This window comes from Manis pentadactyla, chromosome X (assembly GCF_030020395.1).
Source record: "Manis pentadactyla isolate mManPen7 chromosome X, mManPen7.hap1, whole genome shotgun sequence".
NCBI classification, from domain to species: domain Eukaryota; kingdom Metazoa; phylum Chordata; class Mammalia; order Pholidota; family Manidae; genus Manis; species Manis pentadactyla.
The window spans coordinates 146,620,022-146,636,328 of record NC_080038.1 but is presented as its reverse complement, the minus strand read 5'-3'; the positions used below and the strand labels follow the sequence as shown (position 1 = coordinate 146,636,328).

The following is a 16,307-nucleotide window of genomic DNA, read 5'->3' as shown; positions in this document are numbered from 1 at the left end:
GAAATCAGGAAAACAATTGCATTCACAATTGCATCAAAAAGAATAAAATACCTAGGAATAAACTTAACCAAGGAAGTGAAAAACCTATACTCTGAAAACTACAAGACACTCATAAGAGAAATTAAAGAAGATATCAATAAATGGAAACACATCCCGTTCTCATGGATAGGAAGAATTAATATTGTCAAAATGGCCATTCTGCCTAAAGCAATCTACAGATTCAATGCAATCCCTATCAAAATACCAACAGCATTCTTCAATGAACTAGAGCAAATAATTCTAAAATTCATATGGAACCACAAAAGACCCCAAATAGCCAAAGCAATCCTGAGAAGGAAAAATAAAGCAGGGGGGATCTCACTTCCCAACTTCAAGCTCTACTACAAAGCCACAGTAAAATCAAGACAATTTGGTACTGACACAAGACTGGACCCATACCAATGGAACAGACTAGAGAGCCCTGATATAAACCCAACCATATATGGTCAATTAATATATGGTAAAGGAGCCATGGACATACAATGGGGAAATGACAGCCTCTTCAACAGCTGGTTTTGGCAAAACTGGACAGCTACATGTAAGAGAATGAAACCAGATTACTGTCAGACAGCTACATGTAAGAGAATGAAACCAGATTACTGTCTAACTCCATACACAAAAGTAAAATCAAAATGGATCAAAGACGTGAATGTAAGTCATGAAAGCATAAAACTCTTAGAAGAAAACATAGGCAAAACTCTCTTGGACATAAACATGAGCAAATTCTTCATGAACATATCTCCCCAGGCAAGGTAAACAAAATAAAAAATGACCAGATGGGACTACATCAAACTAAAAAGCTTCTGTACAGCAAAGGACACCATCAGTAGAACAAAAAGACATCCTACAGTGTGGAAGAATATATTCATAAAGGACATATCTGATAAGGAGTTGACATCCAAATTATATAAAGAGCTCATGCACCTCAACAAACAAAAAGGAAACAAGCCTATTAAAAAATGGGCACAGGAGCTGAACAGACACTTCTCCAAAGAAGAAATTTAGATGGCCAACAGGCACATGAAAAGATGCTCCACATCACTAATCATCAGAGAAATGCAAATTAAAACCACAATGAGATATCACCTCACATCAGTTAGGATGGCCAACATCCAAAAGACAAACAACAACAAATGTTGGTGAGGATGCAGAGAAAGGGGAACCCTCCTACACTGCTGGTGGGAATGTAAATTAGTTCAACCATTGTGGAAAGCAATATGGAGGTTTCTCAAAAAACTCAAAATAGAAGCACCATTTGGCCTGGGAATTCCACTCCTAGGAATTTACCCTAAGAATGCAGGATCCCAGTTTGAAAATGACATATGCACCCCTATGTTTATCACAGCACTATTTGCAATAGCCAAGAAATGGAAGCAACCTAAGTGTCCATTCGTAGATGAATGGATAAGGAAGAGGTGGTACATATACACAATGAAATATTATTCACCCATAAAAAGAAATGTCCTGCCATTTGCAAGAACATGGATGAATCTACAGGGTATTTCGCTCAGTGAGAAAAGCCAGGCAGAACAAAAGAAATACCCTATGATTTAACTTAGTTGTTGAGTATAAAAACAGAGCAAAACAGAAGGAACAAAACAATAGACTCATAGACACTGAGAAGTGACTAGTGGTTACCAAGGGGGAGGGGCTTGGGTGGTCTTAGGGGTAGGGTGAAAGGAATAAAATGGCACAATAATTCTCAATCATAATGTAAGTTTTTCACGGGGATGGTAATACAGCATGGAGAATAGAGTCAATGATTCTGTAACATCTTAGTATGCTGATAGATAGTAAATGCACTGGAGGGGTGAGGATTTAATACTATGGGTAGGTGTTTGAACCACTGTGTTGTATAGTTGAAACCAACATAAGAATGTATATCAGCGATACTTCAATTAAAAAATGAAAATGAACAGTCTAATTTACTTGTGATACAATAATAATTGTAATATACATTTAATTGGAACACTGTGCCCAACTGTAGAAAAAAATGCATCTTTTCAAGGGTACAGAGAACATTTACCTTGATAGGGCCTATTCTGTTCCATAAAATCTCAAGAAATTTTAAATGGTTGAAATCATAAGAAATATGTTCTCTGACAACTACAAAACAGTACTTAACTGTAAATGTCTATATTATAAAAGAAGAATATCATGTAAGTAACCTGTCATACATTAAGAAACCGGAAAATGAGTGAAAAAAACTGTAAACAAGTAGAAGGAAGGGAATAATAAAGAGTAGAAATCAATGAAATAGAAAACAGAATATGTAGGAAATCAATGAAGCCAAAGGTGGTTTTTTGAGATCGGTGAAGTTGATTATTCTCCAGGCAAATGAAGAAAAAAAAGGAAGACATACTTTAACAAAATCAGGAATGAACAGAGGTAACATCACTATGGTCTTCACAGATATTAAAAGGATAGTAACGTAGTAGTCTGAATAACTTTGTGTGCTTAGGTATTTTATTCTGGTTGAAGGGTAAGCCACGACCTCAGGCAAGATACATCCCCTATAATATGTGGCCAAAGCATCCCTAACAATGCCAAATAAATGATTTCCAAAGTACGTCATAGGGCCATTCAGATTCCCAAGACCCTGAAGATCTCCTGACCTTTCATCTGGAGTCCCCCTTACTCATAACATTCATTCAGTCGGTGCTGTTTATTTCATTATTGAGCATCTACTATGCAAAGCCCTGCCCCAAGCCTGACCCAGCGCTCGGAATCCCTTTTTTGCTAGGCGCTGTTGCAGAACTCTGGCGCCTAACGACTTCGGCTTCTATGTCATAATGCTGCACGTCTGCGTCAGGCTGCACGAATAAAACGTTACCTGGTGAAGACTACCTGCAGGGCCAGCCCTTTCTTCTATCATGTCCAGTGCCCCTTAACGTCGCCCCCGTTGCTGTTTTCTTGCTCAGTCTGCTGTTCCGGAAGAGGAAGGACCAGACTCCGCAGCCATAACCCTCATAGCTTGCGGTCTGTGCCGCACATGGGGGCGTCTGCCTCCAAGGCTGCCCTCGGGGCTACCACAGATGAGCCGTCAGAACCGGAGCCAAAACACCTAGCAGGTGAGTAGGTATCCCATGTGGGAGGCTCTACCTGGGTGCCTCTAATGGTGGCACCCCACACCAACCCCCAGCCTTCCTCTCTACGTTCCTCGCCCATGCAGGAGCGGAGAGATCAAGTCCTCATTTTTAGTAATCTTTTAGTGAGTCTAAAAGAGAACTACTGGACTTTTTAACTCCATACTATTCATAACTTATTCAAATAAGTTAGGACCTAAGAGGTAGTGAAATAACAACCGAGGCTTCTGAGAAGGGTTTCAATTCCAAAGTCCACCAAAGCCCCTTATAAATCATGACGACCGTCATGGTCATAGAGTGTTCTGAAATAAAGAAAGGACAAATCAAGCAGATTTTCTCATAGGTACTCCTAGCCTAAGGTCCATGAAGACACTTTAGACTATCTACAGCATTTTTTGTACTGCTGTGTATATGTTTCCATGGGAAGGAGTTTTGGTTCTTAAAGTTATCTGTTGCTCAAAGACACAATAGACTCCCAGGCTAGCCCTACTCCTATTGTTTCAGGTCCTACTGCACAGTGACTTCATAAACAATATGTGCTATGTATCTGCCTGCTGAAGGTTTATCTGCTTATCATGATAATGTGTATGTCTTACCCAGCCCTGCATGGTCATGAACCAAAGGACAGCACTGAAATAGTTCCATGACATCCCAAAGCTCTAGGCTGAAGGCTGAAATCACGGGAAAGCAGAAACAAAATACTTGCCGAGGAAACTTTACAGGAAGAGTAATGAAGCAGACCTAGAGATAAAACAATATGAGAGAATCCCATTCTTCACAACCTTAAACGTGGCACAGCAACACTGATTATATGCACTTGTTGATGAAGTAAATCTGGGTCTAGAGTTAGGGACAGCCTGTTTCTACAATTCACTGGCATCTTTGTTAAGTACCCTCCTAATATGATGCGTGTGACTATACTGATTAATGAGTAAGCACAAGGGCTGAGGTTGTGTTGTAGTGACAGTTGCAAGTAGTTTTGAAAGCAAAGAGGATTTTGAACTGATCAGCAGTGGGAAACCATTGCTCATTCTTGAATGGGAAGAGGAAACAACGGAAGTTATTTTTTGAGGTGCTGTATGAAATAAACTAACGAAGGGCTATAACCCTGAGGCAGGAAATTGGGAAGCCGTTGCAATAAAGCAGGTACAGCGTTGTGGGGAAGTGGACTCAAAGAAGCCATAGGGGTTAGAAGAAGCAAACAAAGGGTTAGATGCTCAATGACTCTACAAGGAAAGCTCACGACTAAACCTCCATTGGAATGACACTTTGCTGGAGAGAGGCTGTATGACATAATGGTTATTATCTTGGTGTCCTTGGTCAAACAAATCTGATTTCAAATACTAGCTCTGCCACTTAAATACCTGTATGACATTGGGCAGGTTACCTCTTTGAGTCCTATTCTTTCATATAACAAATATTTTCCATAATCAGGTGCCAACTACTGGGCTGGGTCTTAGGAAGGCAGTGGTGACTAAAATGGACATAGTCCCTCCCCTCATCAAGTATACAGAACAATAGGGTAGACAGGCATTCAAAAAGTCATGCATGATGCACGAGTACAAATTGTAATACTTGTAATGAATAAAATGTTTTGGATTATTCCCTTTGTCATTTCTCAGACTTGATTGCATCTGTATTTAAGTTAAAGTTATCAATTTTGATTTTGAAAATTATTTTTCAGTTTGTATTTGATTGCTTGTCATCATCTCTTATTTAGATCTCATAAAGTACATAAATGAAACTAATATGAGTGTTGAACATTTGGCTGATGTTCTTTGTGAGAAAACCAGGAGCAGCAGCTGGGTGGTGGTGTTCAAAGCTCTGGTTACTGTGCATCACCTTATGGTGCATGGAAATGAGGTGAGCATGGTAGGCATTTCCTCTTAGCCTCACAGGACTGTCAGTACACAATTGCGCAATGTTCTTTGTTTGTCAACAAGTGGGGGAAGTGAGTAGTAGGATGTATTAAAAAACTGATTTTCCATTTTCTACTTTAAACTTAATAGAAAGCAAGTCATTACACAGGATGGTACTGGTGAAAATAGAATATATATAGAAATCAGACATAATAGCTCAAAAGTAGAACTGCACTCATGAGAGCTTGGTGGCGCTAAAAATGTGGGGGAAAGTATGGAATTTAAAATAAAGCCTTTTGGTACAAATAACATCCCTATGGAAAAAAATAGAATGAGCTCTTTATCTTACCCCAGATACAAAAATAAATTCCACATGAATGAAATGTCTACAAGTGCAAAAGACTAAATTTTGTAGTTGAAGAAAATGTTAATGACTATTGCTTTCTAATAAGTTTCAGCAAATCCACTTCTCATAGCATTTTTATAATAATTAAAAAGTAGAAATCAGTTAAATTTAAATGACTAGGGAAAGATAACTCAAAAGAAGTGTGTTCATACAGTGAAGTAGTATATAACATTAAATGGGATAGCAGTTCCTTCCAGGCAAGAGAAGGAAATGGAACTTAGGGATGGGGCAAAGGGCACTTTTAACTTGGTCTGTAATACTTTATTCCTATTATTATTATTATTTTTTTTTTAGGAGAGCAAGGTACAGGCTTTTACTTAGAAATGAACTGAGAGAATAGAGCTCCTGGCTCACGCCAGGAGGGGACAAGAGAGCCCCTATTCCTCTTATTTTTAAAATAGACTTGAAGTAGGTATGTTAAAAAGTTAGCAGTTGTTATTTCTGGGTAGTTGGGTACACAGTTGTATCAAATTATTCTTTTCTTCTGTAAGTTAAATTATTTTAAAAATTAATACTAATTATTGAAATAATTAAATCTGCAATTAATTAAAATTTCTCAAAATTAAAAAGGGGGAATGACTAGATAGAAAGTCATGTAGGAGAGTTGACAGCACTGTAGATGTTTATGTTGGGCAGCCCAGGATGCGATCATGCTCACCTTTACCAACCGTCCTGAAATAGATAGAAGCTGTATGGTAGAATTATGTTAAATATGCATTCATAATGACAGTCATTAGTGAGCTGAGCACTGTTTGTGGACAGGAAGTAATTTTAGAACTTGGCATGTTTGTTTGACAGCGTTTTATCCAACATCTTGCATCTAGAAACTCTTTGTTCACTTTACACAACTTCCTGGATGAAAGTGTCATAGAAGGTAAGATGATTCTTTGATGAAAATGTCTCTGTGCAGCCAGGAGGGAAAAGTTCTGACAACCATGCCTAGTTAAAAAAATTAGTTCGAATTTATGAAGGGTGTGGTGTGTTATACATTTTACGATGATAAAAATTTCTAAATTTGTTATGCAATACATGTTTGTGTGCTTACTAAGAAGAATAACACACTAGAGAGAGGAAATTGAAACCTCTAGGTATTTACTCAGGCCTTCCTTCTTCGGTCTACCAAAAATAGAACTACACCTCTGTGTTCCTTCTCTGCCTGAGTTATTCTTTTCTCACCAACTAACCATCTCTGCGTTTTTTTCTTTTGTTTGTCTACCAACCCCTATTGCAATGTAAGCTCTGAGAAGGCAAGGATTTTTGTCCATTTACTGCTGAACTTCCAGTATCTAGGGCACTGGCTCATAGTAGGCACTCAGCAATTGTTGAATAAATGAATCAAGGTACATTTGGAGGTTGAGTAATGAGGGGCTGAGTTTCTATCATGGCCTTTCTTGCTCTATGTTGTCTATGAAGTAGAGGGCAAGGTCATTTGCTCAGGGGAGAGATGGTGGCAATGGGATGGAGAATTTCAGGGAAGTGCTAAGAATTTACAGTGGTTTCTGTGGAAATGTGAAAGACACTGATAAAGTTCAGTTATTTTTTCTATTCAGGAATGTCACCATCAACACCACATCATGAGGTGATATTAAGACTTTGAGGAAGTAAAAAATATTTAACAAAGTTTGAGGAATGTTGGACTAAATGATTAATAAAGGCCTCAAAAATATTGTTGAGATACAAGGATGAATGTGGAATGATGTCTTTGCATTTATTAACATATATGGTAAATGGTTGATATTGGTTAAATTGTAAATAATAAAAATATTTCATTAGGGTATACTATGTCAACCTTCATCAGACGATATAGCAAGTACTTGAATGAAAAGTCGCTTGCATACAGACTGATCGCATCAGACATCACCAAAGTCAAGAGAGGGTCAGTATCATTAATTTGTAAGCAAGAAATACTGAAATATGTGTGTACTCTGATGATATGTCCTTTGTCAAAAACACAGCTTTATTTCAAGATGTTAATATCCCAGTGCTTCTCACACTCTTAATTAGGATTTCTTTTATCTTTTACAGGACTGATGGTATGATGAGAACCATGAATACGGAAGACCTGTTAAATACCCTTCGAGTCATTCAAACTCAGTTTGATGCTCTTCTTAGTTTTAATGTGAGAGCTTTGTATATCCTTTTTTTAAAAATTGGTAAATGGTAGTAAGTGTAGGTGGGAGAAGGAGTTGTTTTAAGCTGTGGTGTTAATTGATACTACTCATTTATTTAATTTCCAGGCAAATCCTGATGAACTAACTAATGGTGTAATACGTGCTGCCTTCATGCTTCTCTTTAAAGATTCTCTTCTCCTCTTTGCAGCCTATAATGATGGCATCCTTAATCTGCTAGGTAGGCTGAATAACAAGCATCACTTTAAAAAAATAAACTGGTAAAAATAATTTATTTGTAAAAATTGTTTATATTTAGACTTGTATTTGTCTTAGATTAAAAGTAGAAGATACTTTGAAGATATTCAAAGTAGGGTCACATATATTTTGAAATAATGAGACATTCTATTTCTTTTTTGGGTAAAAATTATTTAGCTGCAGAACATTTCATTAGGGTATACTATGTCAACCTTCATCAGACGATATAGCAAGTCCTTGAATGAAAAGTCCCTTGCATATAGACTGATCACATCAGACATCACCGAAATCAAGAGAGGGTCAGTATCATTAATTCGTAAGAAATACTGAAATACGTGTGTACTCTGATGGTATGTCGTTTGTCAAAAACAGCCCTTTTCCTCAGAGCTTCAGAACTTGATATTCATTTAAAAGATTATAGTGTTGGTCACGCAGTAGTTAACTTCATGAAAATCTGTTGATCATATGGATTGAGCAGTGTCATTGCTTGTTAAAACAAAATAACTGGATTAAAACTATAATTGTTTTGAACAAGTTAAAATCATATCCAGAATCAGCTTAAAATAGAATAATCAGAATGGAGTGAAGCTGAAAATAGCTGAGATGTTGGCTCCTTCATCGTGATTTGTTTTCTACTTCTAGGCAAATATTTTGACATGAGGAGGAACCAATGCAAGGAAAGTTTGGATATTTACATCAAGTTCCTTGGAAGGACAACCAAACTGGCACAGTCCTTGAAAGTTGCTGAGGTACAGAATCTGTTTCTATTCAAGGTTTTTCTGCTATTTTCTGTATTAGTTTAGTATCTGGTATGACTGTACCTCCCTACCCTACCACCACACAAACACACAAAAATCGCTAATAGCTTTAACTATTTAGTAAACAGTAAAACTGAAGACTAAAATCAGGTACTTCAGATGCACCATCCAGTGTACTTGTGCTCAAAAGCAGTGTTACAAGGGTTTCTGTTTGTTGTCATGAGGGTAAGCTTACCTTCCCACCCGAAACAGTTCGACAACTCAGCCGAAATATGTATGATGTAAGTCTTCTTCAGGCACTGGGTAGTAGGTAGAACAAGTCTGTGATCAGTGAGAGAAGAAACGTACGAGGGGAGCCCCATGTTTGCCCTGACATTCAGAGGAAGCCAAGCAGGAGAAACACAGAGAACCACACCTAGGCAAACAATAGTGGGACTTCTGAAAAGCAAAGCAAAAAAAAAAGAAGAGGTATTACAATTACCCACAGGAGAACAACAGTATGAATAATAGCTGACTTTCAACTACTTAAAAAATTAGGACACGTTTGTAAGGTACCCAAAATGCTGCTAAGCTCTTCCCAAAACAGCAAAGACTCAATATTTGGCAAATCTTTTCTTTTATAGTTTTATCCTTAGGACAAATAAGTTCATGCCTAAATGTACAAAGCATACTTTAGCCTGCTATGTTTTTGTTGATCTGTCTAGTTATCATCTTAGCAAGGAATTCATGCTCTCGGGGTATTTTCTGTTCTTTGCACTCATTGATCTCACAGTTACTTTTCTTCTTTCTTGCCATGCCCTGCTGTAATATGAACTTTTTTCCCCTCTTTTGTGAATTCAGCAAGTTGGAATTGACCAGAAAAAAATTCCATATGTTACTGAGGTCAGTGTATTTCTCCTATGTGTTTAAATAACGGTTTTCTGTTTGTGTTCACATGTTTATTATATTAATCGTCATCTGTGACTCCATCCTTTGCCATATACTTCATGTGTATTTTGATTTCCCCATGAGTAACATATGCGTGTGCACACACGCACATACATACATACATAGAGTTGTGTCTTCTGAACAGGTCTGTGAGCTATTGGTCTTATAAAAGATGCCATTCCCTACTGAGTGCTAAATGGGGACACACAGTATAACAACTTGACCATACTTTCTAAATGGACAGAACTGAACAGTGGAAACTGCTGAGTATTTTGAATAATGAACATAGGTTTGAGGCTTCCTGCCTTGTCTACTTGCAGGTGTGTAATCCCAAGCAGTGCATTTGCATTCTCCATGCTGTGTTTTTGCAACTGCAAAATGAGCGTAGTACTATTGTCTATCTCATAGCAGTATTGTGAGAATCAAATGAACTCAGGCTTCTTCCTTCCCCAGAATCTGGTCATCAGGAATCTTTAACATGGCAGTGGGTGTGATGTGATCTAGAGGTGGCAGTGTAGCAGGTGTGGATGAAATGAGAGTCTGGCAACCTGCTCATTCAGCCTGCTTGTGCCCTCTGGACCAGCTGTGCTCATCCAGATGTACCATCGGGGTCAAGCAGCAGGGCTGCTGGTCCAGCCTGGGCCTGCTACAGAGCCCTTTCCTGCTATGGGCTCCAAACTAATGTGGCACGCCTTTAGGTCACCTGGGGTATGGGCCAAAGCCATTATCCCTGACGTGGGAATATGCTTTCTCTAGAACCCCAAGAGGTCTACCAGGTGTTGTTCTTCCATTCTTATGGTGGGAGGTGCAAGATGCACTACATTATCTGCTATTTTGGATGGGGTTTCCTTGTAGATCCCTGGCCACTGAAACCCTAAAGGTTTTACTGATGTAGAAGTGTCCTGAATCTTTGTAGGGTTTTTCTCCTCTCTGGAGTGCATGTGGCTCTCCAAGGTCTTCAGTGTACTGGCCACTTCCTGCTCCTCTAATCTACTTAGCATGGGTAAAAGTGGATCACTATGATTTTCTGAGGGGTAACCAGATGGTCTAGAAAAAGGAGTGAGTGAGAGATTTAACACAGCCAGGGTCAGAACTGTAAATGTATTCTGTTTTCCATTCCATGTGCCTACAAGCCATCAAGGAGGAGTGGATGGCTGCAGATGCAAATAAATGTTAGGATTGGTGGGAGAGAAGAAGGAAGTTTCTGTCTGATGTCTTCTCATAAATCTTTAAAGGGAAGAAATGTGTCCCCTCAAGTATACACAGCACATGTACATATAAGTACAAAGGAGATTGTGCACAGACATAGAATCCCCTAGAGAGGTCCACAGTAGGAACCACTGTTGGATGAAATGTTCATGGCTTTTCCTGAATGAGAAGTCAGATCACTAGGCAGAGACAATGAGAATATCTGGCTTAGTAGGGGAGAAGATAGCACTTCATTGCCCAAAGCACCATAACGATTGGATTTCAATCAATCACAAACATATTCTTGACCCCTACCAGGAAGGAGTTATAATGAATGAACCAAAGTCCTAGCCCCTGAGTTCCTGAAACATACAGAACAGAAATTATAGAGGCATGACTAGATATCCTCCAAATGTAGTCCTTTGATTTTTCAGACAAGCATTAACTGACCTGGGAATTGGTGTCTTGACCTTTGCCTCTTTCAGTGCTCAGCGCCTGTGGCCAGAACTGTAGGGGAACGACTGGCAGAAGGAGACTCAGGATGGAGGCCCATGTCTCCCACTGGGCTGCCCTCTCTCCTTCTTACTTCAGCTCTGGGCTGTGGGAGAGGCTGCAGGAGGCAGGCAAGGGGCTTTGTTGGTGAACTTGTATGCAGATCCTCATTCCTTCCTCCATAAATCAACTCGTTTTACTGGAAGAGCTTCCTTATCACTGTGCTGGCCGCTGGCCCTCAGCCAGTACAGAAAGTCAGTTGTCATGGTCTCGGGTTGGCAGAGGTCCTGTTTTTCGGGTGTCCAGGAAACCCTGGAATGGAGTCGAATGCAGGGCTCCGCGGGAGGGGAGCGAGTAGAGAGAGGTGGGAATTACGTCAGCTTCACTTTTGCCCTACTCAGCCAGTGCCCTTGGGAAAGGTATACTCAAAACACTGCACAGTTCCAAGGAGCGTTTTCAGCTAGTCTGCCGCTCCGTCCCTCAGAGGGGGTTAAGGTCTTCCTCTGTGACTGTAGGTAGGTTTGTCCTTGTGCTTACAGCCATCTTTATGTGAATGGGCGCCAGACTGCTAGGTGCAGGCTCACCATTGTAAGGGTCACCCAAACCCTTCTGCTTCCTTAAGAGGAAATCTCCCTCGTTTCCTCAGCCAATCCTTTCTTCGTTGATTTAGACATTGTCTGGGGCTCACAGAGCCTCCTTCTGGGATCTGCTGTCTGGTGTATCTGTCTGTGTCCATCCCTCACCTTTCAACCATTCCATGCAGTTCGTGTTGGCTGCAACTCGGGAAAGTCATGTAGCAGGATCTGCTCTGTCTGTGATCCAGTGTATTTTTATTTGTACTATAATAGTTCAAACCTGCATCTCGGGGTCACACCCCTCATCAGAGCCCCAGCAGCACAAACTTGGGGACCTACCAGACGGTTCCATTCTGCAGTGTACCTGGATGCCTTTCCCCACCTTCCCCACAGCGTTTCCTTGGCTCTGGTGGATGGAGGGTAACTGTGCCCCAAGAAAGAGGTCTCAGGGACTCACAGCTGCCCTTCCACTTAAGGCAATTCGGTACATTGTAACTTGCAGTAGTTCTAAGCAGTTTTCTGCCAATCGTGTCTGCTGAGTTTTTGTGGCTGTGTCTTGACAAATGTATAGCTTTCAGTGAATTGTATGGGACCTAATCGCATGAAAAAACATGTTTCCAGCTAACACTGTTCAAATATTTATGTATTGACAGTCTTCAAATTCTGATGTTTTATTTTTAAATTTTATTTATTCTTTATTATTATGTCTGTTGGGTGACTGGATGGCTGTACCAGAAATACTCTGTCCCTTTGCCACCATGTGTGTTTACTCTGGTGAAACTGGCAGTCTCCTAATCATCTTTGGGATCTCTCTACCCTTTTTTGCCCACCTTGTATGTTTGAATCCTTGAGGTTCACACTGGGCCCCAGAATTCCTGTTCTCCCCACTGCTCAGGTGCCTGTGGGCTCTGTAAAGGAACAGATTGTCCCCAGCACAGCCTCTCTTCAGCACATTGCCATTTTCTGATAATTATGTCTTGGGTATTGCTGAAGCATTTTGATGAATTTGGAATACAAAGAACATTTTTAAGTTAAGGCTTGTATGACTTTGTAACTTCTAACCACAAAAACAGTATAAAATAAAGTTTCTAAAATGCTGATGAATACACATAATCTGAGTCTATTCCCTGCATGATCAATTAACCATTAACTAGTTACAGAGGGTGCATTGAAATGTCTACACGTAGAGCATAATATACATACTCATGTGATGAACTCGTCTTCAGCAGCCTGGTATTCATTTGCCTCTGTTACAGAGCCCCTGTTGGGGCCATGGAGCACTCAGTCATTGAAAAGCAGTGGGGGGAGCGTGGCATTGCTGAGGGTCAGTGCTCAGGGTTTGGACTTGTTTTGACCTGGGCCTGGGTTTCCTTTTGCAGTTTAAAAGCTCATACTATCTTGGATGAAATACAGGACTTCCCTGAAGATGAGTGTAAGATAAATTTTAGCCGAAATAAGCAGGCAACAAGGGGCAACAAAGGGCCAGGCAGTTTATGTGAGCGCAATTCCCAGGTGATGTTCCTCGGTCTGAAACACAAGCCAGGGAAGTCACACCCGGTCAAGGAGGTGGGGGCTTATAAGGGGTTAGGAGGGGGAGGAGTGGGCAAGCTATCCTAAGGGGCGTGGAGAGGTATGATTGGCTAAAGGTGACATAATAGACAACTAGAAAATTTTTTCCTTCCAAGAGGGAGGAGGCTGACATCCGGGTCTTAGTTGGCACATCAGAAGGATGGAATTCAGGAAGAGCTGTCCCCTTTCCATATAAGGCACTGACCTTGGGGTCTGGTCTGTTCTCCCCCTGTGGCATCTCTCTGTTCTGTTTGCATGTCCTTGTTTTTCCTTCCTCCAGCCTAACAGTGAGCTTCCTTGTCATGCAGTCTACCACATGGGCTTTGTGCAAGGGTCAAATAAGCATGAGCATGCACACACACTACTCACAAACAGGTACACACATGTACGCACATACACAAACACCTCCCTCCACCAGGGGACAACACAAACCCTGCATGAGGGGGAGTTCGGCCTGTGGAGGCTTGTGGTGAGGGCACCTTTCAGCCTGCAGCGGGAGGGTGGAGGCCGTCGGGTCTGGTACCTAGATGCGGGCTAGGAAGTAGCCCTGGTGCTGAATGTGGTCAGGGTTCTGGGTTCCAGAACTGCTGCTGCTTTGAGCACAAGCAACTCCTGATGCGGCACTGGAACCTGAGCTGAGTCTGGGACCGTTGGGCAGGTCTTCTCCTGGTCCTGACATTTGGCCCAACAGGAAAATCCTGCTGAGCAGATTTCTGCTTTGCTGCCTCATACTGGCAGGCCCTCTACACTGTGCTTATTGCCTTTCTTAAGACCCATTGTGCTCCTTTATCTCTCAGAATTGTCCCTTAGCCCTGCCCATAGATCTGTAAACAGTTCCTTCCTGCCCCAATTGCCGTGTCAGCTGCCATCTGTGTTCATCTCTGCCACTATAACATAATCCTAGCTTAAACTTCCACATCTCTCTCACTTTCCAGTCAGGCTGCCTCTATATACTCTGCCCTCTGTTTTACACAATGCAACCAGAATGGTGTTCTGGTAATTTGGAAAATACAGATGTTATCATTTCACCCCTTGCTTAAAAGCCCTCCAGTGCTTGCCCAATATTGCTGAAATGAAACCCAAACTCCTCAATATTGCCTTTAATTTAAGGTCCTGCATTGTCGAACCCCTGCCTACTCTCCAGCTTCATCTTGCACACACTCCCCTTTGCTCTCTGTGCTCAAGCAACATCTTTATTCCTGGTCCGTGCCGTATGCTCTTCCCAGGACTTTGCCACATGCTCTCCTGCCTGCAGTGCTCGTTCCTCTCCTACTGTCCTACTTATCTCCTGAATATGCTGCAGACCTCAGCTTACCTGTTACTTTCTTCAGGAGGGCTTGCCCCCCTGACTTCCCTGACTTGGTCAGATTTCCCTGCTTAAACACTATCAGAGTATCATGTACCTCTCTTTCATAGTACTTTAAAAACTTTTTTATTTTACATTTATTCTTGTGATTATTTGATGTCTTTCCTCCCCCAGATCTATACACTGGAGCTTCCCAGGTCATGAAGCCTAGGACCAGGTTATTTTTGCTTATGGCTGTATCCCTGGTACCTACTATATAGTAGTTTATCAATAAATCTTTCTTAAAGATTGGGTGATTAGATCAGGAAAGAGATGGTGGGATGTTTAGAACTGTGATGGGGAATTACCTATGTAAGAAGCCCACTTTCTCCACTTTTAATGGGAATGGAGAATGAAAGGATGCATCCATATATTCAGCCAGTATTAATTACTATGTGGCAAGCACTTAAGATTCATCAGTGAACATAACAGGCAATAAACATACAATGAAAGAAACTTATGATTTCAATGAAGTGCCATGAAGAAAAATAAAACATAGTGATGGTAAAGAGGCTGTTAGGCACTATTTTATGAATGTAGTCAAGAAATCCCTGTTGAGGAAGTGACATTTCAGCAGAGACCAGAGATCATGATTGAATTTGCTCATATGAGTGAAATTCTTTATCCCTTTTTTGTTGTCTCTCTCTGTTTCCTTCAATCCCCCTGTCCCTCTTTCCATTAGGCTTAATATGTTACTTAAATTTATTTAGTGACCTGGTGACTCATGAAGGAACCGCAAATAATCATTTTGAGCCCAATGTCATCTTCTCCAAAGGGAATAGATGATAGCTATTTTAGCAGTTCTTTGAGCATTTGAAGAGGCTTTTTTTGGTGTTGTTTTCAAAAATGTCTATAAAAGCATTGTTTGGAAATCTGATTTGATGCCAAGATCCTGCTTTTAATAATGAATCCACTTGTAATTATTTAGCTTTAATGCATTTGCTATATAGCATCTTAATTTTTGTTCAAAACCTTTTTATGATGTAGGAGATTATGAATTTGCTAAGAACTATCAGAAAGTAACTTTCATAATAACTATTTTTAGGCACCCCACAGTTTACTTGAAGCACTAAAACAACATTTAGCTTCTCTGGAAAAGAAAAATGACATTTTACCTCCTTACAGGTAAGTTAATAAATGTCTTAATATAGGCTAATTTTGTTCCCCTCTGTATAATTTCCCTCATTTTAACAAAATGGGAGTGACTAAATAAATTATAGGCTTTGAATATGATGGAATACTATGCAGTGATTTTAAATTATAATATGGAATAGGGTTTTTCAGTCTTTTTTAGGATTCTATACTCTCCACAAGGATGATAGGCTCCCCAAAGGAATCATCTTTTACATATTATTTTACTCTAGTAGCACTCAAGATGTGTGTGTGAGTATACACATATACACATACATGTACTCCTGTATATATGCATATACATACAAGTTGAATAATATAAATGTTGAGGTATTTTGCTTTAAAATCTTCACATCAGCTATTTCTCAGTGGAAAAATCATGATTGATTTCAGTTTTCTTTTTTGTACTTTTCAGTATTCAGAATTTTCTAAGAAGATCATATAATATTTATTCATTCTGCATTTTAGGTTTTATTGATTATAATTGATATATATTATCACCTTCTACTAGGCAACAACTCTGTTGACTATTTTTTAATTACCTCTTTATCACAGATAAACGTATA

General features: G+C 40.1%; 1 protein-coding gene across 1 annotated transcript in view; it reads left to right on the top strand.

Moving 5' to 3' along the window:
* The first annotated feature begins 1,709 nt into the window (after positions 1 to 1,709).
* LOC118931279 (phosphatidylinositol-binding clathrin assembly protein-like) overlaps positions 1,710 to 16,307 on the top strand; it is a 34,068-nt gene continuing 19,470 nt past the window's right edge. The window contains exons 1-9 of the mRNA XM_036923567.2: positions 1,710 to 3,110; positions 4,846 to 4,988; positions 6,189 to 6,264; positions 7,164 to 7,266; positions 7,416 to 7,509; positions 7,628 to 7,739; positions 8,399 to 8,505; positions 9,355 to 9,396; positions 15,656 to 15,735. Coding sequence (XP_036779462.2) covers positions 3,032 to 3,110; positions 4,846 to 4,988; positions 6,189 to 6,264; positions 7,164 to 7,266; positions 7,416 to 7,509; positions 7,628 to 7,739; positions 8,399 to 8,505; positions 9,355 to 9,396; positions 15,656 to 15,735 — 836 coding nt within the window. The 5' untranslated portion in view covers positions 1,710 to 3,031. The remainder of the gene's footprint in view (positions 3,111 to 4,845; positions 4,989 to 6,188; positions 6,265 to 7,163; positions 7,267 to 7,415; positions 7,510 to 7,627; positions 7,740 to 8,398; positions 8,506 to 9,354; positions 9,397 to 15,655; positions 15,736 to 16,307) is intronic.